Source organism: Pleurodeles waltl, chromosome 7, assembly GCF_031143425.1.
Source record: "Pleurodeles waltl isolate 20211129_DDA chromosome 7, aPleWal1.hap1.20221129, whole genome shotgun sequence".
NCBI lineage: Eukaryota > Metazoa > Chordata > Amphibia > Caudata > Salamandridae > Pleurodeles > Pleurodeles waltl.
Genome location: NC_090446.1, coordinates 1527362385 through 1527390318, shown reverse-complemented (window position 1 = coordinate 1527390318; position 27934 = coordinate 1527362385). Strand labels below are relative to the sequence as shown.

The window sequence follows — 27934 nt, the reverse complement described above, 5'->3', positions numbered from 1 at the left end:
AGTAACGCACTGTGGTGTTATGTACAGTGTCAGTATTACACTGTGATGTTATGTACAGTGTCAGTATCACACTGCAGTGCTATGTACAGTGTCAGCATCACACTGCGGTTCTATGTACAGTCTCAGTAACTCACTGCTGTGATATATAGAATCTGAGTAACGCACTGTGGTGTTATGTACAGTGTCAGTATTACACTGTGATGTTATGTACAGTGTCAGTATCACACTGCAGTGCTATGTACAGTGTCAGCATCACACTGCGGTTCTATGTACAGTCTCAGTAACTCACTGCGGTGGTATGTAGAATCTGAGTAACGCACTGTGATGTTATGTACAGTGTCAGTATCACACTGTGGTGCAATGTATCACACTGCATTGCTGTGTACAGTGTCAGTATCACACTGTGGTGCTATGTATCACACTGCAGTGCTATGTACAGTGTCAGCATCACACTGCAGGTCTATGTACAGTCTCAGTAACACACTGCAGTGGTTTGTGGAATCCGAGTAACGCACTGTGGTGTTATGTACAGTGTCAGTATTACACTGTGATGTTATGTACAGTGTCAGTATCACACTGCAGTGCTATGTACAGTGTCAGCATCACACTGCGGTTCTATGTACAGTCTCAGTAACTCACTGCTGTGATATATAGAATCTGAGTAACGCACTGTGGTGTTATGTACAGTGTCAGTATTACACTGTGATGTTATGTACAGTGTCAGTATCACACTGCAGTGCTATGTACAGTGTCAGCATCACACTGCGGTTCTATGTACAGTCTCAGTAACTCACTGCGGTGGTATGTAGAATCTGAGCAACGCACTGTGATGTTATGTACAGTGTCAGTATCACACTGTGGTGCAATGTATCACACTGCATTGCTGTGTACAGTGTCAGTATCACACTGTGGTGCTATGTATCACACTGCAGTGCTATGTACAGTGTCAGCATCACACTGCAGGTCTATGTACAGTCTCAGTAACACACTGCAGTGGTTTGTGGAATCCGAGTAACGCACTGTGGTGTTATGTACAGTGTCAGTATTACACTGTGATGTTATGTACAGTGTCAGTATCATACTGCAGTGCTATGTACAGTGTCAGCATCACACTGCGGTTCTATGTACAGTCTCAGTAACTCACTGCTGTGATATATAGAATCTGAGTAACGCACTGTGGTGTTATGTACAGTGTCAGTATTACACTGTGATGTTATGTACAGTGTCAGTATCACACTGCAGTGCTATGTACAGTGTCAGCATCACACTGCGGTTCTATGTACAGTCTCAGTAACTCACTGCGGTGGTATGTAGAATCTGAGTAACGCACTGTGATGTTATGTACTCTCTTAGTAATGCATTGCGCTGGTATGTACAGTGTCAGCATCACACTGCGGTGCTATGTACAGTCTCAGTAATGCACTGGGATGCTATGCACTCTCTCAGTAATGCATTGCGATGCTATGTACAGTGTCAGTATCACACTGTGGTGCTATGTACAGTCTCAGTAATGCACTGGGATGCTATGCACTCTCTTAGTAATGCATTGCGCTGTTATGTACAGTGTCAGCATCACACTGCGGTGCTATGTACAGTCTCAGTAATGCACTGGGATGCTACGCACTCTCTTAGTAATGCATTGCGCTGCTATGTACAGTGTCAGCATCACACTGCAGTGCTATGTACAGTCTCAGTAATGCACTGGGATGCTATGTACTCTCTTAGGAATGCATTGCGCTGCTATGTACAGTGTCAGTATCACACTGTGGTGCTATGTACCGTATCAGTATCACACTGCGGTGCTCTGTACAGTGTTAGTATGACACTGCTGTGATACGTACAGCTTCAGTGAAGCACTGTGGAGCTATGTACAGTGTCAGTATCACACTGTGGTGCTATGTACTGTATCAGTATCACACTGTGGTGCTATGTACAGTGTCAGCATCACACTGCGGTGCTATGTACAGTCTCAGTAATGCACTGGGATGCTATGCACTCTCTTAGTAATGCATTGTGCTGCTATGTACAGTGTCAGCATCACACTGCGGTGCTATGTACAGTCTCAGTAATGCACTGGGATGCTATGTACTCTCTTAGTAATGCATTGCGCTGCTATGTACAGTGTCAGCATCACACTGCGGTGCTATGTACAGTCTCAGTAATGCACTGGGATGCTATGCACTCTCTTAGTAATGCATTGCAATGCAATGTACAGGGTCAGCATCACACTGTGGTGCTATGTACAGGCTCAGTAATGCACTGGGATGCTATGTACTCTCTTAGTAACGCATTGCGATGCTATGTACAGTGTCAGTATCACACTGCGGTGCTATGTGACGCACTGTGGTGTTAAATACGGTGTCACCGTCACACCCTGGTGCTAGATACAGTCTTAATAATGCAATGTGGTCTTAGATGCAGTGTCAGTTTTACACTGCAGTGGTATGTTTAGTTTCAGTATCGCACTGCGGTGCTATGGTCAGTGTCGGTTACTCCCTGTGAAAGTCTCAGTAACATATGGTAATACTATGTTTAAAATCAATCTCACACTTTAGTACTATGCAGACTCTCAGGACTAGAGCAACCTGCTATCATCAGACACGGTAATGCACTGGTGCTATGTACAGCCTCAGTAACACAGCACGGTGCTATCATCAGGCACAATACTGCACTGCTGTGCTATGTACAGTGTCAGTTGCACACCACAGTGCTATGTTCAGACCCCATAGAGCACTGCAGCACTATGTTCAGTCTGTCTGAGCATATAGCGCTGTACTATGCTGAGACACAGTAGTGCAATGTGGCACTGTATATCGTCTCACTAGCACACTGCTGTGCTGTCGTCAGATTCAGGAGAGCACCCTGCTGCTATATACAGAACCAGTAACAGAGCGGGATGCTGTTGTTGCAGTGTGGCGCTGTGTATCGTCTCACTAGTGCACTGTTGTGCTATCAGTAACAGATCAGGATGCTGTCACTGCAGTGTGGTGCTGTGTATCGTCTCACTATTGCAGTGTGGTGCTGTGTATCGTCTCACTAGTGCACTGCTGTGCTATCAGTAACAGATTAGGATGCTATCACTGCAGTGTGGCGCTGTGTATTGTCTCACTAGTGCACTGTTGTGCTATCAGTAACAGAGCAGGATGCTGTCACTGCAGTGTGGTGCTGTGTATCGTCTCACTATTGCAGTGTGGCGCTGTGTATTGTCTCACTAGTGCACTGTTGTGCTATCAGTAACAGATCAGGATGCCTTCACTGCAATGTGGAGCTGTGTATCGTCTCACTAGTGCTGTGCTATCAGTAACAGATCAGGATGCTGTCACTGCAGTGTGGCGCTGTGTATTGTCTCACTGGTGCACTGGTGTGATATCAGTAACAGAGCAGGATGCTGTCACTGCAGTGTGGCGCTGTGTATCGTCTCACTTATGCAGTGTGGTGCTGTGTATCGTCTCACTAGTGCACTGCTGTGCTATCAGTAACAGATTAGGATTCTGTCACTGCAGTGTGGCGCTGTGTATTGTCTCACTAGTGCACTGCTGCGCTATCAATAACAGAGCAGGATGCTGTCACTGCAGTGTGGCGCTGTGTATCGTCTCACTTATGCAGCGTGGTGCTGTGTGTCGTCTCACTAGTGCTGTGCTATCAGTAAAAGATCAGGATGCTGTCATTACAGTGTGGTGCTGTGTATAGTCTCACTAGTGCTGTGCCATCAGTAATAGAGCAGGATGTTGTCACTGCAGTGTGGCGCTGTGTATCGTCTCACTGGTGCACTGCTGTGCTATCAGTAACAGAGCAGGATGCTGTCACTGCAGTGTGGCGCTGTGTATCGTCTCACTAGTGCACTGCTGTGCTATCAGTAACAGATCAGGATGCTGTCACTGCAGTGTGGCGCTGTGTATCGTCTCACTATTGCAGTGTGGTGCTGTGTATCGTCTCACTAGTGCACTGCTGTGCTATCAGTAACAGAGCAGGATGCTGTCACTGCAGTGTGGCGCTGTGTATCGTCTCACTTATGCGTGTGGCGCTGTGTATCGTCTCACTAGTGCACTGCTGTGCTATCAGTAACAGATCAGGATGCTGTCACTGCAGCGTGGTGCTGTGTATAGTCTCACTAGGGCTGTGCCATCAGTAACAGAGTAAGATGCTGTCATTACAGTGTGGTGCTGTGTGTAGTCTCACTAGTACTGTGCCATCAGTAATAGAGCAGGATGTTGTCACTGCAGTGTGGCACTGTGTATCGTCTCACTAGTGCACTGCTGTGCTATCAGTAACAGATCAGGATGCTGTCATTGCAGTGAGGCGCTGTGTATCATCTCACCAGTGCACTGTTGTGCTATCAGTAACAGATAAGGATGCTGTCATTACAGTGAGGCGCTGTGTTTTGTCTCACTAGTGCACTGTTGTGCTATCAGCAACAGAGCAGGATGCTGTCACTGCAGTGTGGTGCTGTGTATCGTCTCACTATTGCAGTGTGGTGCTGTGTATCGTCTCACTAGTGCACTGCTGTGCTATCAGTAACAGATTAGGATGCTGTCACTGCAGTGTGGCGCTGTGTATTGTCTCACTAGTGCACTGTTGTGCTATCAGTAGCAGAGCAGGATGCTGTCACTGCAGTGTGGCGCTGTGTATCGTCTCACTAGTGCTGTGCTATCAGTAACAGAGCAGGATGCTGTCACTGCAGTGTGGCGCTGTGTCTCGTCTCACTAGTGCAAAGCTGTGCTATCAGTAACAGAGCAGGATGCTGTCACTGCAGTGTGGCGCTGTGTATCGTCTCACTAGTGCAAAGCTGTGCTATCAGTAACAGATAAGGATGCTGTCACTGCAGTGTGGCGCTGTGTATCGTCTCACTAGTGCACTGTTGTGCTATCAGTAACAGAGCAGGATGCTGTCACTGAAGTGTGGCGCTGTGTATCGTCTCACTAGTGCACTGCTGTGCTATCAGTAGCAGATCAGGGTGCTGTCACTGCAGTGTGGCGCTGTGTCTCGTCTCACTAGTGCACTGCTGTGCTATCAGTAACAGAGCAGGATGCTGTCACTGCAGTGTGGCGCTGTGTATCGTCTCACTAGTGCACTGTTGTGCTATCAGTAACAGATAAGGATGCTGTCATTACAGTGAGGCGCTGTGTTTTGTCTCACTAGTGCACTGTTGTGCTATCAGCAACAGAGCAGGATGCTGTCACTGCAGTGTGGTGCTGTGTATCGTCTCACTATTGCAGTGTGGTGCTGTGTATCGTCTCACTAGTGCACTGCTGTGCTATCAGTAACAGATTAGGATGCTGTCACTGCAGTGTGGCGCTGTGTATTGTCTCACTAGTGCACTGTTGTGCTATCAGTAACAGAGCAGGATGCTGGCACTGCAGTGTGGCGCTGTGTATCGTCTCACTAGTGCTGTGCTATCAGTAACAGAGCAGGATGCTGTCACTGCAGTGTGGCGCTGTGTCTCGTCTCACTAGTGCAAAGCTGTGCTATCAGTAACAGAGCAGGATGCTATCACTGCAGTGTGGCCCTGTGTATCGTCTCACTAGTGCAAAGCAGTGCTATCAGTAACAGATAAGGATGCTGTCACTGCAGTGTGGCGCTGTGTATCGTCTCACTAGTGCACTGTTGTGCTATCAGTAACAGAGCAGGATGCTGTCACTGAAGTGTGGCGCGGTGTATTGTCTCACTAGTGCACTGCTGTGATATCAGTAACAGATCAGGATGCTGGCACTGCAGCGTGGTGCTGTGTATCGTCTCACTAGTGCTGTGCCATCAGTAATAGAGCAGGATGTTTTCACTGCAGTGTGGTGCTGTGTATTGTCTCACTATTGCAGTGTGGCACTGTGTATTGCCTCACTGGTGCACTGCTGTGCTATCAGTAACAGAGCAGGATGCTGTCACTGCAGTGTGGCGCTGTGTATCGTCTCACTTATGCAGCGTGGTGCTGTGTGTCATCTCACTAGTGCTGTGCTATCAGTAACAGATCAGGATGCTGTCATTACAGTGTGGTGCTGTGTATAGTCTCACTAGTGGTGTGCCATCAGTAATAGAGCAGGATGTTGTCACTGCAGTGTGGCGCTGTGTATCGTCTCACTGGTGCACTGCTGTGCTATCAGTAACAGAGCAGGATGCTGTCACTGCAGTGTGGCGCTGTGTATCGTCTCACTAGTGCACTGCTGTGCTATCAGTAACAGATCAGGATGCTGTCACTGCAGTGTGGCGCTGTGTATCGTTTCACTATTGCAGTGTGGTGCTGTGTATCATCTCACTAGTACACTGCTGTGCTATCAGTAACAGAGCAGGATGCTGTCACTGCAGTGTGGCGCTGTGTATCGTCTCACTTATGCAGTGTGGCACTGTGTATCGTCTCACTAGTGCACTGCTGTGCTATCAGTAACAGATCAGGATGCTGTCACTGCAGCGTGGTGCTGTGTATAGTCTCACTAGTGCTGTGCCATCAGTAACAGAGCAGGATGCTGTCATTACAGTGTGGTGCTGTGTGTAGTCTCACTAGTGCTGTGCCATCAGTAATAGAGCAGGATGTTGTCACTGCAGTGTGGCGCTGTGTATCGTCTCACTAGTGCCCTGCTGTGCTATCAGTAACAGAGCAGGATGCTGTCACTGCAGTGTGGCGCTGTGTATCGTCTCACTAGTGCACTGCTGTGCTATCAGTAACAGATCAGGATGCTGTCATTGCAGTGAGGCGCTGTGTATCGTCTCACTAGTGCACTGTTGTGCTATCAGTAACAGATAAGGATGCTGTCATTACAGTGAGGCGCTGTGTTTTGTCTCACTAGTGCACTGTTGTGCCATCAGCAACAGAGCAGGATCCTGTCACTGCAGTGTGGTGCTGTGTATCGTCTCACTATTGCAGTGTGGTGCTGTGTATCGTCTCACTAGTGCACTGCTGTGCTATCAGTAACAGATTAAGATGCTGTCACTGCAGTGTGGCGCTGTGTATTGTCTCACTAGTGCACTGTTGTGCTATCAGTAACAGAGCAGGATGCTGTCACTGCAGTGTGGTGCTGTGTATCGTCTCACTAGTGCTGTGCTATCAGTAACAGAGCAGGATGCTGTCACTGCAGTGTGGCGCTGTGTATCGTCTCACTAGTGCAAAGCTGTGCTATCAGTAACAGATAAGGATGCTGTCACTGCAGTGTGGCGCTGTGTATCGTCTCACTAGTGCACTGCTGTGCCATCAGTAATAGAGCAGGATGTTGTCACTGCAGTGTGGCGCAGTGTATCGTCTCACTGGTGCACTGCTGTGCTATCAGTAACAGAGCAGGATGCTGTCACTGCAGTGTGGCGCTGTGTATCGTCTCACTAGTGCACTGCTGTGCTATCAGTAACAGATCAGGATGCTGTCACTGCAGTGTGGCGCTGTGTATCGTTTCACTATTGCAGTGCGGTGCTGTGTATCGTCTCACTAGTGCACTGCTGTGCTATCAGTAACAGAGCAGGATGCTGTCACTGCAGTGTGCCGCTGTGTATCGTCTCACTTATGCAGTGTGGCACTGTGTATCGTCTCACTAGTGCACTGCTGTGCTATCAGTAACAGATCAGGATGCTGTCACTGCAGCGTGGTGCTGTGTATAGTCTCACTAGTGCTGTGCCATCAGTAACAGAGCAGGATGCTGTCATTACAGTGTGGTGCTGTGTGTAGTCTCACTAGTGCTGTGCCATCAGTAATAGAGCAGGATGTTGTCACTGCAGTGTGGCGCTGTGTATCGTCTCACTAGTGCACTGCTGTGCTATCAGTAACAGAGCAGGATGCTGTCACTGCAGTGTGGCGCTGTGTATCGTCTCACTAGTGCACTGCTGTGCTATCAGTAACAGATCAGGATGCTGTCATTGCAGTGAGGCGCTGTGTATCGTCTCACTAGTGCACTGTTGTGCTATCAGTAACAGATAAGGATGCTGTCATTACAGTGAGGCGCTGTGTTTTGTCTCACTAGTGCACTGTTGTGCTATCAGCAACAGAGCAGGATGCTGTCACTGCAGTGTGGTGCTGTGTATCGTCTCACTATTGCAGTGTGGTGCTGTGTATCGTCTCACTAGTGCACTGCTGTGCTATCAGTAACAGATTAGGATGCTGTCACTGCAGTGTGGCGCTGTGTATTGTCTCACTAGTGCACTGTTGTGCTATCAGTAACAGAGCAGGATGCTGTCACTGCAGTGTGGCGCTGTGTATCGTCTCACTAGTGCTGTGCTATCAGTAACAGAGCAGGATGCTGTCACTGCAGTGTGGCGCTGTGTCTCGTCTCACTAGTGCAAAGCTGTGCTATCAGTAACAGAGCAGGATGCTATCACTGCAGTGTGGAGCTGTGTATCGTCTCACTAGTGCAAAGCTGTGCTATCAGTAACAGATAAGGATGCTGTCACTGCAGTGTGGCACTGTGTATCGTCTCACTAGTGCACTGTTGTGCTATCAGTAACAGAGCAGGATGCTGTCACTGAAGTGTGGCGCGGTGTATCATCTCACTAGTGCACTGCTGTGATATCAGTAACAGATCAGGATGCTGTCACTGCAGCGTGGTGCTGTGTATCGTCTCACTAGTGCTGTGCCATCAGTAATAGAGCAGGATGTTTTCACTGCAGTGTGGTGCTGTGTATTGTCTCACTATTGCAGTGTGGCACTGTGTATTGCCTCACTGGTGCACTGCTGTGCTATCAGTAACAGAGCAGGATGCTGTCACTGCAGTGTGGCGCTGTGTATCGTCTCACTTATGCAGCGTGGTGCTGTGTGTCATCTCACTAGTGCTGTGCTATCAGTAACAGATCAGGATGCTGTCATTACAGTGTGGTGCTGTGTATAGTCTCACTAGTGTTGTGCCATCAGTAATAGAGCAGGATGTTGTCACTGCAGTGTGGCGCTGTGTATCGTCTCACTGGTGCACTGCTGTGCTATCAGTAACAGAGCAGGATGCTGTCACTGCAGTGTGGCGCTGTGTATCGTCTCACTACTGCACTGCTGTGCTATCAGTAACAGATCAGGATGCTGTCACTGCAGTGTGGCGCTGTGTATCGTTTCACTATTGCAGTGTGGTGCTGTGTATCGTCTCACTAGTGCACTGCTGTGCTATCAGTAACAGAGCAGGATGCTGTCACTGCAGTGTGGCGCTGTGTATCGTCTCACTTATGCAGTGTGGCACTGTGTATCGTCTCACTAGTGCACTGCTGTGCTATCAGTAACAGATCAGGATGCTGTCACTGCAGCGTGGTGCTGTGTATAGTCTCACTAGTGCTGTGCCATCAGAAACAGAGCAGGATGCTGTCATTACAGTGTGGTGCTGTGTGTAGTCTCACTAGTGCTGTGCCATCAGTAATATAGCAGGATGTTGTCATTGCAGTGTGGCGCTGTGTATCGTCTCACTAGTGCACTGCTGTGCTATCAGTAACAGATCAGGATGCTGTCATTGCAGTGAGGCGCTGTGTATCGTCTCACTAGTGCACTGCTGTGCTATCAGTAACAGAGCAGGATGCTGTCACTGCAGTGTGGCGCTGTGTATCGTCTCACTAGTGCACTGCTGTGCTATCAGTAACAGATCAGGATGCTGTCATTGCAGTGAGGCGCTGTGTATCGTCTCACTAGTGCACTGTTGTGCTATCAGTAACAGATAAGGATGCTGTCATTACAGTGAGGCGCTCTGTTTTGTCTCACTGGTGCACTGTTGTGCTATCAGCAACAGAGCAGGATGCTGTCACTGCAGTGTGGTGCTGTGTTTCGTCTCACTATTGCAGTGTGGTGCTGTGTATCGTCTCACTAGTGCACTGCTGTGCTATCAGTAACAGATTAGGATGCTGTCACTGCAGTGTGGCGCTGTGTATTGTCTCACTAGTGCACTGTTGTGCTATCAGTAACAGAGCAGGATGCTGTCACTGCAGTGTGGCGCCGTGTATCGTCTCACTAGTGCTGTGCTATCAGTAATAGAGCAGGATGCTGTCACTGCAGTGTGGCGCTGTGTCTCGTCTCACTAGTGCAAAGCTGTGCTATCAGTAACAGAGCAGGATGCTGTCACTGCAGTGTGGCGCTGTGTATCGTCTCACTAGTGAAAAGCTGTGCTATCAGTAACAGATAAGGATGCTGTCACTGCAGTGTGGCGCTGTGTATCGTCTCACTAGTGCACTGTTGTGCTATCAGTAACAGAGCAGGATGCTGTCACTGAAGTGTGGCGCTGTGTATCGTCTCACTAGTGCACTGCTGTGCTATCAGTAGCAGATCAGGGTGCTGTCACTGCAGTGTGGCGCTGTGTCTCGTCTCACTAGTGCACTGCTGTGAAATCAGTAACAGAGCAGGATGCTGTCACTGCAGTGTGGCGCTGTGTATTGTCTCACTACTGCACTACTGTGATATCAGTAACAGATCAGGATGCTGTCACTGCAGCGTGGTGCTGTGTATCGTCTCACTAGTGCTGTGCCATCAGTAATAGAGCAGGATGTTTTCACTGCAGTGTGGTGCTGTGTATTGTCTCACTATTGCAGTGTGGCACTGTGTATTGCCTCACTGGTGCACTGCTGTGCTGTCAGTAACAGAGCAGGATGCTGTCACTGCAGTGTGGCGCTGTGTATCGTCTCACTAGTGCTGTGCTATCAGTAACAGATCAGGACGCTGTCACTGCAGTGTGGCGCTGTGTATCGTCTCACTGGTGCACTGCTGTGATATCAGTAACAGATCAGGATGCTGTCACTGCAGCGTGGTGCTGTGTATCGTCTCACTAGTGCTGTGCCATCAGTAATAGAGCAGGATGTTTTCACTGCAGTGTGGTGCTGTGTATTGTCTCACTATTGCAGTGTGGCACTGTGTATTGCCTCACTGGTGCACTGCTGTGCTATCAGTAACAGAGCAGGATGCTGTCACTGCAGTGTGGCGCTGTGTATCGTCTCACTTATGCAGCGTGGTGCTGTGTGCCATCTCACTAGTGCTGTGCTATCAGTAACAGATCAGGATGCTGTCATTACAGTGTGGTGCTGTGTATAGTCTCACTAGTGTTGTGCCATCAGTATTAGAGCAGGATGTTGTCACTGCAGTGTGGCGCTGTGTATCGTCTCACTGGTGCACTGCTGTGCTATCAGTAACAGAGCAGGATGCTGTCACTGCAGTGTGGCGCTGTGTATCGTCTCACTACTGCACTGCTGTGCTATCAGTAACAGATCAGGATGCTGTCACTGCAGTGTGGCGCTGTGTATCGTTTCACTATTGCAGTGTGGTGCTGTGTATCGTCTCACTAGTGCACTGCTGTGCTATCAGTAACAGAGCAGGATGCTGTCACTGCAGTGTGGCGCTGTGTATCGTCTCACTTATGCAGTGTGGCACTGTGTATCGTCTCACTAGTGCACTGCTGTGCTATCAGTAACAGATCAGGATGCTGTCACTGCAGCGTGGTGCTGTGTATAGTCTCACTAGTGCTGTGCCATCAGAAACAAAGCAGGATGCTGTCATTACAGTGTGGTGCTGTGTGTAGTCTCACTAGTGCTGTGCCATCAGTAATAGAGCAGGATGTTGTCATTGCAGTGTGGCGCTGTGTATCGTCTCACTAGTGCACTGCTGTGCTATCAGTAACAGATCAGGATGCTGTCATTGCAGTGAGGCGCTGTGTATCGTCTCACTAGTGCACTGCTGTGCTATCAGTAACAGAGCAGGATGCTGTCACTGCAGTGTGGCGCTGTGTATCGTCTCACTAGTGCACTGCTGTGCTATCAGTAACAGATCAGGATGCTGTCATTGCAGTGAGGCGCTGTGTATCGTCTCACTAGTGCACTGTTGTGCTATCAGTAACAGATAAGGATGCTGTCATTACAGTGAGGCGCTCTGTTTTGTCTCACTAGTGCACTGTTGTGCTATCAGCAACAGAGCAGGATGCTGTCACTGCAGTGTGGTGCTGTGTTTCGTCTCACTATTGCAGTGTGGTGCTGTGTATCGTCTCACTAGTGCACTGCTGTGCTATCAGTAACAGATTAGGATGCTGTCACTGCAGTGTGGCGCTGTGTATTGTCTCACTAGTGCACTGTTGTGCTATCAGTAACAGAGCAGGATGCTGTCACTGCAGTGTGGCGCCGTGTATCGTCTCACTAGTGCTGTGCTATCAGTAATAGAGCAGGATGCTGTCACTGCAGTGTGGCGCTGTGTCTCGTCTCACTAGTGCAAAGCTGTGCTATCAGTAACAGAGCAGGATGCTGTCACTGCAGTGTGGCGCTGTGTATCGTCTCACTAGTGAAAAGCTGTGCTATCAGTAACAGATAAGGATGCTGTCACTGCAGTGTGGCGCTGTGTATCGTCTCACTAGTGCACTGTTGTGCTATCAGTAACAGAGCAGGATGCTGTCACTGAAGTGTGGCGCTGTGTATCGTCTCACTAGTGCACTGCTGTGCTATCAGTAGCAGATCAGGGTGCTGTCACTGCAGTGTGGCGCTGTGTCTCGTCTCACTAGTGCACTGCTGTGAAATCAGTAACAGAGCAGGATGCTGTCACTGCAGTGTGGCGCTGTGTATTGTCTCACTACTGCACTACTGTGATATCAGTAACAGATCAGGATGCTGTCACTGCAGCGTGGTGCTGTGTATCGTCTCACTAGTGCTGTGCCATCAGTAATAGAGCAGGATGTTTTCACTGCAGTGTGGTGCTGTGTATTGTCTCACTATTGCAGTGTGGCACTGTGTATTGCCTCACTGGTGCACTGCTGTGCTGTCAGTAACAGAGCAGGATGCTGTCACTGCAGTGTGGCGCTGTGTATCGTCTCACTAGTGCTGTGCTATCAGTAACAGATCAGGACGCTGTCACTGCAGTGTGGCGCTGTGTATCGTCTCACTGGTGCACTGCTGTGATATCAGTAACAGATCAGGATGCTGTCACTGCAGCGTGGTGCTGTGTATCGTCTCACTAGTGCTGTGCCATCAGTAATAGAGCAGGATGTTTTCACTGCAGTGTGGTGCTGTGTATTGTCTCACTATTGCAGTGTGGCACTGTGTATCGTCTCACTGGTGCACTGCTGTGCTGTCAGTAACAGAGCAGGATGCTGTCACTGCAGTGTGGCGCTGTGTATCGTCTCACTAGTGCTGTGCTATCAGTAACAGATCAGGACGCTGTCACTGTAGTGTGGCGCTGTGTATCGTCTCACTGGTGCACTGCTGTGATATCAGTAACAGATCAGGATGCTGCCATTACAGTGTGGTGCTGTGCATCGTCTCACTAGTGCTGTGATATCAGTAACAGATCAGGACGCTGTCACTGTAGTGTGGCGCTGTGTATCGTCTCACTAGTGCACTGCTGTGATATCAGTAACAGATCAGGATGCTGTCACTGCAGTGTGGTGCTGTGTATCGTCTCACTAGTGCTGTGATATCAGTAACAGATCAGGATGCTGTCACTGCAGTGTGGCGTCAATCTTGCCAATTACGACCGCAGCGGAAGCAGTGCGATCGCACCGCCGGGACCGGCGGTTTACTGCCATGGTTGTCCCGGCGGTTTTAATCCTCTAGGGCAGCGATGCTTGCAGCGATGCCCAGGGGATTACGAGTCCTGTTCCCGCCAGCCTGTCCATGGCGGTCCTGGCGTGAAGGGGAGTTGCGGGGCCCCTGGGGGTCCCTGCACTTCCCATGCACTTGGCATGGGCCCCCGGGCACAGCCCCACACTGCTTTTCACTGTCTGCACAGCAGGCAGTGAAAAGCGCGAAGGGTGCAGCTGCACCCGTCGCACGGCCGCAACACCGCCCGCTCCATTAGGAGCCGGCTCCCATGTTGCGGCCGACATCCCCGCAGGGCCGGCGGAGATGTCAAAATGGGGCCGGCGGGAGTGCGGCGGCATTGGCTGCTGCTCGGCGGTAGAACCTTGGTGGGCGGCCTCTCCCGCCCGCCAAGGTTGTAATGAGGGCCTCAGTGCAGATACACCACCTCTGCACTGCGCGGTACTGAACACTACACAGTGCTGCCTTCAGTCTCCCTTACAAGGCACAATACAATGCCAACCCTCAGTAAACCACCACCGTGCCACCATCACTCCCTGTAACTGTCTCACCCTTTCCACCCTCAGGCCTGCTGCGATTGGAGGAGCTGATCAGGCAGTTTCTCATTTCACGAGAGACACTGTCTATTCGGATGTTAGATGACAACAATGACCCTACGCCCATCCTGAAGGAGATCCGCGACGACAAGGTGTCCACCATCATCATCGACGCCAACGCCTCAGTGTCCTACATCATTCTCAAGAAGGTAGGTGGTGGGGGCTGAGCACTCACACTCAGTGCAATGATAAAGAGGGCTCACACTCACACTGCGATGATAAAGCGAGCTCACACTCACACTGCAATGGTAAAGAGAGCTCGCACTCACACTGTGATGATAAAGAGAGCTCACACACTGCAATGGTAAAGAGAGCTCGCACTCACACTGCGATGATAAAGAGAGCTCACACAGTGCAATGGTAAAGAGAGCTCACACTCACACTGCAATGGTAAAGAGAGCTCTCACTCACACTGCGATGATAAAGAGAGCTCGCACTCACACTGCAATGGTAAAGAGAGCTCTCACTCACACTGCGATGATAAAGAGAGCTCACACACTGCAATGATAAAGAGAGCTCACACACTGCAATGATAAAGAGAGCTCGCACTCACACTGCAATGGTAAAGAGAGCTCTCACTCGCACTGCGATGATAAAGAGAGCTCACACAGTGCAATGGTAAAGAGAGCTCGCACTCACACTGTGATGATAAAGAGAGCTCACACACTGCAATGGTAAAGAGAGCTCGCACTCACACTGCGATGATAAAGAGAGCTCACACAGTGCAATGGTAAAGAGAGCTCACACTCACACTGCAATGGTAAAGAGAGCTCTCACTCACACTGCGATGATAAAGAGAGCTCACACACTGCAATGATAAAGAGAGCTCACACACTGCAATGATAAAGAGAGCTCGCACTCACACTGCAATGGTAAAGAGAGCTCTCACTCGCACTGCGATGATAAAGAGAGCTCGCACTTACACTGCAATGGTAAAGAGAGCTCTCACTCACACTGCTATGATAAAGAGAGCTCGCACTCACACTGCGATGATAAAGAGAGCTCACACACTGCAATGATAAAGAGAGCTCGCACTCACACTGCAATGGTAAAGAGAGCTCTCACTCGCACTGCGATGATAGAGAGAGCTCACACAGTGCAATGGTAAAGAGAGCTCGCACTCACACTGCAATGGTAAAGAGAGCTCTCACTCACACTGCGATGATAAAGAGAGCTCACACACTGCAATGATAAAGAGAGCTCACACACTGCAATGATAAAGAGAGCTCGCACTCACACTGCAATGGTAAAGAGAGCTCTCTCTCGCACTGCGATGATAAAGAGAGCTCGCACTCACACTGCAATGGTAAAGAGAGCTCTCACTCACACTGCTATGATAAAGAGAGCTCGCACTCACACTGCGATGATAAAGAGAGCTCACACACTGCAATGATAAAGAGAGCTCGCACTCACACTGCAATGGTAAAGAGAGCTCTCACTCGCACTGCGATGATAAAGAGAGCTCGCACTCACACTGTGATGATAAAGAGAGCTCACACAGTGCAATGGTAAAGAGAGCTCGCACTCACACTGTGATGGTAAAGAGAGCTCGCACTCACACTGTGATGGTAAAGAGAGCTCGCACTCACACTGTGATGGTAAAGAGAGCTCGCACTCACACTGCGATGATAAAGAGAGCTGATAGTGACAGGGCATGACAGAGGGAGAGGTCAGGACAGTGTTAGAGACAGCTCACACTGACAGAGACAGCTCACACTGACAGAGACAGCTCACACTGACAGGACAATGTTAGAAACAGCTCACACTGAGAGAGACAGCTCACACTGACAGGACAAAGTTAGAGAGCGATCACACTGACATTACAGTGTTAGAGACAGCTAACAGAGACAGCTCACACTGACAGGACAATGTTAGAGAGCGATCACACTGACATTACAGTGAAAGAGACAGCTAACACTGACAGAGACAGCTCACACTGACAGGACAATGTTAGAGAGAGATCACACTGACATTACAATGTTAGAGACAGCTCACACTGACAGAGACAGCTGACACTGACAGGACAATGTTAGAGACAGCTCATACTGAGAGGACAAAGTTAGAGAGAGCTGACACTGACAGGACAATGTTAGAGTCAGATCACACTGACAGAGACTGTTCGCACTGACAGGACAATGTTAGAGAGCTCACACTGACAGGACAATGCTAGAGACAACTCACACTGACAGGACCATGTTACAGACAGCTCACACTGACAGGACATTTTTAGAGAGAGCTCATGCTAACAGGGGCATGTTAGAGAGAGCTGACGCTGACAGGACCATGTTAGAGAGAGCTCACGCTGACAGGACAATGTTTGAGACAGCTGACGTTGACAGAGACAGCTCACACTGACAGGGCAATGTTAGAGACAGTCACACTGACAGTGCAATGTTAGAGAGTGATCACACTGACATGACAGTGTTAGAGAGAGCTCACACCGACAGAGACATCTGACACTGACAGTACAATGTTAGAGAGAGTTCACACTGAAAGGTCAATGTTAGAGCGCTGACACTGACAGGACAATGCTAGAAATAACTCACACTGACAGGAGAGACAGGTCACACTGATACGACAACGTTAGAGAGAGCTGACACTGACAGGACAATGTTAGAGAGAGCTCATACTGACAGCGCAAGGGTAAGGAGAGTTCACACTAACACAACAGTGCTGTCAGGAGCACACTGCTGACTCCTGTAAAAGTGACAGGCACTGCTGGAGGGAGCGCACACTGCTGACTCTTGTAAAAGTGACAGGCACTGCTGAAGGGAGCTCACACAGCTGGGGTCATGTAAGATTAAAAGGCACTGCTGTTGAGAGCTCACACTACTGACTCTTGTAAAACTGACAGGCACTGCTGAAGGGAGCTCACACAGCTAGGGTCATGTAAGATTAACAGGCACTGCTGTTGGGAACTCACACTGCTAACTCTTGTAAAAGTGACAGGCACTGCTGGAGGGAGCTCACACTGCTGACTCCTGTAAAAGTGACAGGCACTGCTGGAGGGAGCGCACACTGCTGACTCTTGTAAAAGTGACAGGCACTGCTGAAGGGAGCTCACACAGCTAGGGTCATGTAAGATTAACAGGCACTGCTGTTGGGAGCTCACACTGCTTGACTCTTGTAAAAGTGACAGGCACTGCTGGAGGGAGCGCACACTGCTGACTCTTGTGAAAGTGACAGGCACTGATGAAGGGAGCTCACACAGCTAGGGTCATGTAAGATTAACAGGCACTGCTGTTGGGAGCTCACACTGCTGACTCTTGTAAAAATGACAGGCACTGCTGGAGGGAGCGCACACTGCTGACTCTTGTGAAAGTGACAGGCACTGATGAAGGGAGCTCACACAGCTAGTGTCATGTAAGATTAACAGGCACTGTTGTTGGGAACTCACACTGCTTAATCTTGTAAAAGTGACAGGCACTGCTGGAGGGAGCGCACACTGCTGACTCTTGTAAAAGTGACAGGCACTGCTGAAGGGAGATCACACAGCTAGTGTCATGTAAGATTAACAGGCACTGCTGGAGGGAGCGCACACTGCTGACTCTTGTAAAAGTGACAGGCACTGCTGAAGGGAGATCACACAGCTAGTGTCATGTAAGATTAACAGGCACTGCTGTTGGGAGCTCACACTGCTGACTCTTGTAAAAGTGACAGGCACTGCTGGAGGGAGCGCACACTGCTGACTCTTGTAAAAGTGACAGGCACTGCTGAAGGGAGATCACACAGCTAGGGTCATATAAGATTAACAGGCACTGCTGTTGGGAGCTCACACTGCTGACTCTTGTAAAAGTGAGAGGCACTGCTGGAGGGAGCGCACACTGCTGACTCTTGTGAAAGTGACAGGCACTGCTGAAGGGAGCTCACACAGCTAGGGTCATGTAAAATTAACAGGCACTGCTGTTGGAAGCTCACACTGCTGACTCTTGTAAAAGTGACAGGCACTGCTGGAGGGAGCGCACACTGCTGACTCTTGTGAAAGTGACAGGCACTGATGAAGGGAGGTCACACAGCTAGTGTCATGTAAGATTAACAGGCACTGTTGTTGGGAACTCACACTGCTTAATCTTGTAAAAGTGACAGGCACTGCTGGAGGGAGCGCACACTGCTGACTCTTGTAAAAGTGACAGGCACCGCTGAAGGGAGATCACACAGCTAGGGTCATGTAAAATTAACAGGCACTGCTGTTGGGAGCTCACACTGCTGACTCTTGTAAAAGTGACAGGCACTGCTGGAGGGAGCGCACACTGCTGACTCTTGTGAAAGTGACAGGCACTGCTGAAGGGAGCTCACACAGCTAGGGTCATGTAAGATTAACAGGCACTGCTATTGGGAGCTCACACTGCTGACTCTTGTAAAACTGACACTGCAGGATTCAGGTCACACTCTTCTTAACAAAAGTCCCTTCGGGTAAACAACAGTGCAAGCGTGTACTGCCACCTGCCGCTCACTTGGAGAAACACGTATTCAGTGATTAAAACTTGGTCACATGTTTAATGTCTGTCTTGTTTCCTGCCTCTCTCTCCTGTAGGCTTCCGAGCTCGGCATGACCTCTGCCCTCTACAAATACATCCTGACCACGATGGTAAGCCTGGCAGTGGTGGAAGAGCTGGGGCGGGGAGGGTAGCTGGACTGCTCTGATTGGCCTGAGTGTGTGGGACAGCCATACCCCTGGCGGGGTCACTAGGATTGGGGGGCGAGCTTTAGGTTTCCCAGCAGTCACCTTGGGACATGTTGTTAACATACATGAAAGACATGAAGGCTTCTGAGAGGGGCTTTAGGTTAGGGGCAGTGGAAAGGGAGAAGAATACGCATTGGTGGGGCAACTAGGGCCCACATCCAAGAAAATGTGGTGCATCAGAGCTGATGCAGCACTTTTTCTGCGCCCCCCCCTTACCGACACATAATGACACCATAGTTACGTCATATTTATAATATGCGCACTATGGTGGTCGTTAGCACAATAGCGTCCACATTTTTGACGCATTTGTCGTGTCAAAAATGTTGACACTAGTGCAGCAAAGTGCAAGGAGGCCCAAAGGTTTCTACGGGTGCGTCATTTAACACCTGCTCTGAGCAGGCGTTGAAAATGACGCCCAAAACGGTGCACTGAAATCTGTTAAATTTCACTGTGCCATTTTTGCCGGAACGTCCCCCTTGCATACATTATGCCTGGCACAGGAATACTGTGGCGCAATGGTTTATAAAGTGGTGCAATGCATGCATTGCGCCACTTTGTACATATTGCGTGTGGAAAAAGCCACCTTAGCACCACCTTAGCGTATTTTTTTTTTTTCTCTAAGCCAGTGCTTGGGGGCTCCTAAATATCCCCCTTAGTGAGGGAAAACACAATTTTTGATCAAATAACCAACATTTTGAAGACTTTCAAAACGGAGAGAGTGTGTATTTTTGTCTGAACTTGTATGGAAAAATGCCTTGTGATATCCAACAGACAATGCAAAATAACCAACTGAGAGCAGCTGTACTCAACTATGGAACATGAAAAAAATGTATTAGGGGGTGTAACACCCCAAACACCCCGTCCCCCGAAGCAATGTCCAACATTGGGTTATCTGGGGCAGTTAATCTCAAAGTTATGCAGTAATGTGCCCCTAGAGATAAGACTCAAACAGCATTTCAGAAACAGCCAATAAGAAAGGCCCCACTGAAACAACAAGCTTCAAACCAGTGATCAGCGAAGCCATGAAGATTGCTAAAGCATTTAGGCACAAGACAGAATTAGGAATATTGCAAATGCAGTAAGAAATCTACAGTCGATTGCCATAAAGGCTGTCAGTACAGGAGATATAATAATGCGCAAAATCATGAAAGATACTTTCAGTCTCACATGTGCAGCAACTCAAACAGAGACTCGGTTTGCATCTCTGGTAAAGACCCCAAAAGATCAGAGTTACTGCCCATTTAAATGTTTGTGCAGCAATTGTCTGGATGGTCAGTGAAAGAAACTGCAAAGTCAGCGGGTATGATCATTGCTACAACAAAAGACAGTTTCTGATTTTAAAAACATCTCATAGCCCTATCACCTTAGCACTAGCTCACTACATGAATATTGATTTAGCCACCTTCTGGCCTAATGACACCCTAATGCTTTCGGCTCGGGCCTTTAACGCTGGAGTGGGCCTTTAATGGCTGATATTGCCCACAACAGAGGGCTGTAAGGCTACATTGAACAGTGCTGCATGTAGGGTCAGGAAGAAATATAAAACAATAATGAACCTCAGGATACAGTATTTATATTTAAAGAATGACTTCAAGGCCTGAGGCCTTGTTAATGTAAGCCATAAAAATATTAAAAGAAGTCAGAATAAATGTAAGCGTAGGAATTAAAATGTAGAGTAACTAACGCACATTTAGGAAATTCATGAACATTTCAATGCACACTTAACATCTCTCTTTTTCTCACTCCGATGTGTCATTCCCTCTAACAACCCCTTCCATATTTCGAGTAATCCATCTCCCCTTCTCTCTTCCCCACTTTCTGCCCATTCCCTCTCTGAGGTGCCATGCCCTGACCCCGACTGCTACCATCTTTTGCTTACCCCCTTTACCTCTCTCTCTGCTTTATCCATACTTCTAGCCTATTGTTGCTATGTTTGGCTTTGTCTCTCTTTCTCTCTATCTCTCATTCTTCTCTGTCATTCGTTGTTTCATTCTCTAAGTCAGGCCTCCAGCATGTCTAGAAGTTTAGGTGAAATGTGCAGTTTATTTTCCTCTAGCTTGTCCTAGAGGAGTAGAAGACACATTTGTCTATCATAGAATGTTGTGTTGTAAGTCACGTCTTAGACGAGTAGAAGACACATTTTCTATCAAAGAATGTATTGTTGTAAATCTTGTCCTCGAAGTGTAGAAGACACATTTTCTACCAAAGAATTTCTTGTAGTAACTCATGTCCTCGAAGAGTCGAAGACATGTTTTCTTATCAAATACTTTCTTGTTGTAACTCATGTTCTAGAACAGTAGAAGGCACATTTTCCTATCACATATTTTTTGCTCTAAATCATGACCTACAAGAGTAGAAGACGCATTTTCTATCAAAGAATGTCCTGTTGTAACTCACATCTTAGAAGAGTAGAAGACACGTTTTTCTATCAAATAATTTATTGCTGTAAATCATGTCGTCGAAGAGTAGAAGACACATTTTCCTATTAAAGTCCTCCTTGTTGTAAATCATGTTGTGGAAGAGTAGAAGACACATTTTCCTATTAAAGTCCTCCTTGTTGTAAATCATGTCTTAGAAGAGTAGAAGACACATTTTCCTATTAAAGTCCTCCTTGTTGAAATCATGTCCCAGAAGAGTACAAGACACATTTTCCTATTAAAGTCCTCCTTGTTGTAAATTATGTCCTAGAAGAATAGAAGACACATTTTCCTCTTAAAGTCCTCCTTGTTGTAAATCTTGTCCCAGAAGAGTAGAAGACACATTTTCCTATTAAAGTCCTCCTTGTTGTAAATCATGTCCTAGAAGAATAGAAGACACATTTTCCTATTAAAGTCCTCCTTGTTGTAAATCATGTCCCAGAAGAGTAGAAGACACATTTTCCTATAAAAGACCTCCTTGTTGTAAATCATGTCCTAGAAGAGTAGAATACACATGCTCCTATTAAAGTCCTCCTTGTTGTAAATCATTTCTTAGAAGAGTAGAAGACACATTTTCCTATTAAAGTCCTCCTTGTTGTAAATCATGTCCCAGAAGAGTAGAATACACGTGTTCCTATTAAAGTCCTCCTTGTTGTAAATCATGTCCCAGAAGAGTAGAAGACACATTTTCCTATTAAAGTCCACCTTGTTGTAAATCATGTCCCAGAAGAGTAGAAGACACATTTTCCTATCAAAGACCTCCTTGTTGTAAATCATGTCCTAAAAGAGTAGAATACACATATTCCTATTAAAGTCTTCCTTGTTGTAAATCATGTCTTAGAAGAGTAGAAGACACATTTTCCTATTAAAGTCCTCCTTGTTGTAAATCCTGTCCCAGAAGAGTAGAAGACAGATTTCCCTATTAATGTCCTCCTTGTTGTAAATAATTTCCTAGAAGAGTAGAAGACACATTTTTCTATTAAAGACCTCCTTGTTGTAAATCATGTCATCAAAGAGTAGAAGACACATTTTCCTATTAAAGTCGTCGAAGAGTAGAAGACACGTTTTCCTATTAAAGTCCTCCTTGTTGTAAATCAGAGAGCTGGAAGCATGCCGAACTCAGCGCCCTCCTGAAGAAACCATCAGCAGACCCCACCGACCTCAAGAACTACCGCCCCATCTCGCTCCTCCCGTTTCCTGCCAAAGTCATCGAGAAGACCGTCAACAGACAGCTGGCCGCCTTCCTCGAGACTAATGGATCCCTCGACCACTCACAGTCCGGCTTCCGAGCCAACCACAGCACCGAGACCGCCCTCATCGCAGCCACTGACGACATCCGAGCCCTGCTCGACAATGGGGAAACAGCGGCCCTCATCCTCCTCGACCTCTCCGCAGCGTTCGACACAGTCTGCCACCGCACCCTAGTGCAGCGCCTCAGCAACATCGGAATTCAAGAGAAGGCTCTAGAGTGGATCATCTCGTTCCTCACCGGAAGAACCCAGAGAGTCCGCCTCCCCCCGTTTAGATCCGAGGCCACCGAAGTCATCTGCGGCGTACCACAAGGATCTTCACTCAGCCCCACCCTCTTCAACGTCTACATGAGCCCCCTCGCAGCCATCGCACGCCATCACAACCTCAACATCATCTCCTACGCCGACGACACTCAGCTGATCCTCTCCCTCACCAACGACCCAGCCACCGCCAGAACCAACCTGCACGAAGGGATGAAAGACGTAGCCGAGTGGATGATGAACAGCTGCCTGAAACTAAACTCAGACAAGACGGAAGTCCTCATCCTTGGATCATCACCATCTGCCTGGGACGACTCCTGGTGGCCCCCTGCCCTGGGCAGCGCACCCAAACCAACGGACCACGCACGCAACCTGGGCTTCATCCTGGACTCCTCCCTCTCGATGACCAGACAAGTCAACGCCGTCTCTTCATCATGCTTCAACATCTTACGCATGCTCCGAAAGATCTTCCGATGGATCCCCACCGAAACCAGGAAGACGGTCACCCAGGCACTCGTCACCAGCCGACTGGACTACGGTAACACCCTCTACACCGGAACCACGGTCAAACTACAGAAAAGACTCCAACGCATCCAGAACGCCTCCGCACGCCTCATCCTTGACATCCCCCGACACAGCCACATCTCCGGACACCTGAGAGACTTGCACTGGCTCCCCATCAGCAAGAGAATCACGTTCCGCCTCCTCACCCACGCACACAAGGCCCTCCACGACCTGGGCCCCAGGTACCTCAACAACCGCCTGACCTTCTACACTCCCACCCGCCAGCTACGATCGACCAGCCACGCCCTCGCCGCCGTGCCACGCATTAGAAAAGCCACCATGGGAGGAAGATCCTTCTCCTACCTGGCAGCCAAGACTTGGAACTCCCTCCCCATCCACCTCCGTCTGACCCACGACCACCTCTCCTTCAGGAAGCAACTCAAGACCTGGCTGTTTGAGCAGTAGCGGTCCCCCCTCCCCCCAGCGCCTTGAGACCCTCCGGGTGAGTAGCGCGCTATACAAATTTTTTGATTGATTGATTGATTGATTGATTGATGTCCTTGAAGAGTAGAAGACACATTTTCGTATTAAAGTCCTCCTTGTTGTAAATCATGTCCTTGAAGAGTAGAAGACACATTTTCGTATTAAAGACCACCTTGTTGTAAATCATGTCCTAGAAGAGTAGAAGACATATTTGTTGATCAAAGAATGTCTTGTTGTAAATCATTTGTGATGGACTGGGCAGCCTGTTCCATCAGATTGTCCCTGTTGACACTGAGAGGATTCTTAGATGCACCTGCCCTGTCAGTACCAGTTTGGGCACATTGAGGTGACAGGTTTAGAAGGGAAGTTTCAGTGGATGATTTTAGATATACATATATTTAGGCTGGAATAGGCCATAAAGGTGTCAGAACCACAGAGCATGCCCTGTGAATGAGTCAGCACTCAAGTTGACCGACTGAATGTAAACTTGATTAATTTCAGTCAGTGTGTCATGGCGTGTATCTATGTGATGGAGCACACTTCAGAAAGAACAGAGGAAGTTTTGGAGATATTACAACAGGTCCAGTTAAAGAATAAACCTCTGCAAAATAAGCTAAGCCATAACTGCAGCTCAGAGGCATCCCAGAAAGAGTGGAATCTGTCAGGGCAGTTTAGAGTATTTCTACTTCAGGAGTAAGTCCTTGAAGTGCCAACTGCTCAATTTCAGACTAATCTGTAGCCACCCGTTTGATTCTCTTACCATAGCTCTCATGATAACTTACCTTTTAAGGGGCCGAAGAGGGCAATAATAGATTTAGCTGTCGATCTTGGCGCCAGTCACTACCTCTAGCTATTGCACCATTGGTGAAATTCTCACCAGAAGCTCTGGCCAGCAGCCTGGTGTGGACCAGTACGTAGCGTACTGCTTCAGTGCCAGTGGCAGCGGGAGGGACACTTAGGTCCTCTAATGAGATTAGTGCCCCAGACTTTAGTCATGAGATATATTTCATCAGGAGCCAAGTCTAATTTCAGATCAGATAATAACGAAATGAAATGTCCAGAAACTCAAACCTGAGACAAATATGTGAATGTTGGTTTCCGATCATTGAGATTTCCAACTACATAATAATAAAGATGTCAGCAGTTGTAGTGTAAGTTGTTGTAATAATAATAATAATAGTAATAACAATAATATTAATAATAATGATGATGATTATAACAACAATAATAATGATGAGTGATACAAATAGTATTAGTAATAATAATAACAATAATAATAATAATGATGATGATGGTGATGATAATAAGGACAATATTAATGATAATGATGATAATAAAAACAATAATATTAATGGCAATGATAATAATAATAATAACAATGATAATAGAAATAATAATAACAATATTATTAATAATATTATTAACAAAAATGATGATAATGATAATAATAATAATAACAATAATAATAATAATTAAAAAACAATACTAACATTGTTAAAGATGTTGATAATGGTAACAGTACCAAGAGTGCTAATACGGTGATAATGATGATAATGATAATATCAATAATCAGAATGATGATAATAATAATAACCAAGAAACAATATTAACGTTGTTAAAGATGTTGACGATGGTACCAGTACCAAGACTGATAATACGGTGATAATGAAGACAATAATAATATTAATAATCATGATGATGATGATGATAATAATAATAATCAAGAAACAATATTAACGTTGTTAAAGATGTTGACGGTGGTAAAGGTACCAAGACTGATTATACAGTGATAATGATGATAAAAATAATATTAATAATCATGATGATGATGATAATAATAATAATCAAGACACAATAATAATGTTGTTAAAGATGTTGATGATGGTAACAGTACCAATACTAATAATACGGTGATAATGATGATAATGATAACAATAATAATCATGACGATAATGATAATAATAATAATGATAAAGATAATGATAATAATAATAATAATAATAATAATAATAATAATAATGATAATAATCAAGAAACAATAATAACATTGTTAAAGATGTTGACTGTGGTAACAGTACCAAGACTGATAATATGGTGCTCATGATGATAATGATAATAATAGTGATGATGATGATGATGATAATAATAATGATAAAGATGATACTAATTATAATATTAATCAAGAAACAATAATAACGTTGTTAAAGATGTTGACGGTGGTAACAGTACCAAGATCTATAATACGGTGATAATGATGATAATGATAATTTTAGTAATCACAATGACGATGATGATAATAATAATAATCAAGAAACCATAGTAACGTTGTTAAAGATGTTGACGGTGGTAGCAGTACCAAGACTGATAATACGGTAATAATGATGATAATAATAATATTAATAATAATGATAATGATGATAATAATAATAATCAAGAAACAATATTAACTCTGTTAAAGATGTTGACGGCTTTGTTAAACATGTTGACCGTGAAAACAATACCAAGACTGATAACATGGTGATCATGATGCTAAAAATAATAATAATAATCACGATGATGATGATGGTAATAATAATAATAATAATCAAGAAACAATAATGTTGTTAAAGATGTTGACGGCGGTAACAGTACCAAGACTGATAATACGGTGATAATGATGATAATGATAATAATAATAATCATGATGATGATGTTAATAATAATAATAATAATCAAGAAACAATAACAGTGTTAAAGATGTTGAAGGTGGTAACAGCACCAAGATCAATAATACGGTGATAATGATGATAATGATAATATTAATAATCACAATGATGATGATGATAATAATAATAATCAAGAAACAATAATGTTGTTAAAGATGTTGATGATGGTAACAGTACCAGTACTAATAATACGGTGCACACTTGGATGTTTACACCAAAGAGGGCAGCACCAAAGCCTCTGCAAACACACTGTCTGCTTCAGAGGGCGCTTGAGCGTGGGACGGCAGCTTGGTCAGGGCCCCTGGCTCAGAGACTGCAACAGAGCTTTGCTGATTGGTTGCCATCAGCTACATGCTACTAGTTCACTTTAGAGGGATGCACTGGGACATGTGGTAACATCCTTCTTCTTCAGCAGTACTGGTGGGATTACTTCCTGCAACAAAGGGCATCATACCCTGTATATTCTGGCGGGTGGCCTTCCAGAGAGGACACAGGGAGAGGTCTCTTCATCAGAGTGAACTAGAGTCCACGGTGAATGAGAGACATCTTAGTCACTTACTGATGTATAGCTCGACTGCATGAAAAAAACTCTCTACTTAACACTGTCTCAAGAGTGCCTTAAACCAGTAAACACTGACCTCCTTGATAAGGGTGTGTTCATGAATCAAGAAAACAGTCTTAATACATGTGCTTTCAAAAATGGATAAGTCTCGGCCAATCCTTTTGTTTTTTTTTTCTACTTTATAAAAGTCATACGTTTGTCCTATGTTTGGAAAACGCCTTAGTAAACCTTGTGCTATGTATTTTTTATGTTCAGTGGGAAGAACGTGAGGGATGGAAAACTTCATTTAATCTGCACCTTACTGTTTATCAAAGTTTGCATTCTCTCCATTTTCACTACAGGACTTTTCTATCCTGAACCTGGATGGGATCGTCAATGAGCAGTCCAACATTCTGGGGTTCTCGATGTTCAACACTACTCACCCCTTCTACACGGAGTTTGTACGCAGCCTCAACATGTCTTGGCGTGAGAATTGCGAGGCCAGCTCATACGCAGGACCCGCGGTAAGTGCCCTTTGATCCCCAACATATTCTACCACTGTTTAATATTCAACCATTGTTTAATAATCCTGCTTTGGGGGAAGTTGGGATGCCAGTGGTACCTGGTAAGTAATTAGTTAGCCTGATGTGAAGTTTGGTGCTATGAAAACAAGTCTGAATTCAGAAGGGTATCCTTGGTCCATTAGAGAATCCAACCGTGTAATTTCCTCATCCGTAGGATTCATTTTCTCATCTGTAGGGTTAATATGTAGAGAGAGTTCCACCAGCGGATTTCTTTCTGTATTTACTCACTGAGATTCAGCACTGCCACCACCCAACTCTAAATCACAAACTTGGTGTCTAGCCAGATCATTTCATTGGTATCAGTTACTTCTAAAAATCGCTTCCCTGATCAGTAGCCAGTAATTTGCCTGTACAGCGCTGCTCCCGTTGAGTCGATTACTTCTTGTTTTATGCAGTTCCCAGATCTTGCTCACCTGGAGTTAGAATACAAAGGTGTATCTTCAGGGGCAATTGAAGGTTTTCATGACAT

At 46.6% G+C, this 27934-nt stretch overlaps 1 protein-coding gene across 2 annotated transcripts in view; it reads left to right on the top strand.

Moving 5' to 3' along the window:
- Positions 1-27934, top strand: part of GRIK5 (glutamate ionotropic receptor kainate type subunit 5) — a 994397-nt gene that overhangs the window by 841235 nt on the left and 125228 nt on the right. For both annotated transcript variants that reach the window (XM_069201377.1, XM_069201378.1), the window contains 3 exons: positions 14007-14185; positions 18571-18624; positions 27244-27405. In XM_069201377.1, coding sequence (XP_069057478.1) covers positions 14007-14185; positions 18571-18624; positions 27244-27405 — 395 coding nt within the window. The remainder of the gene's footprint in view (positions 1-14006; positions 14186-18570; positions 18625-27243; positions 27406-27934) is intronic.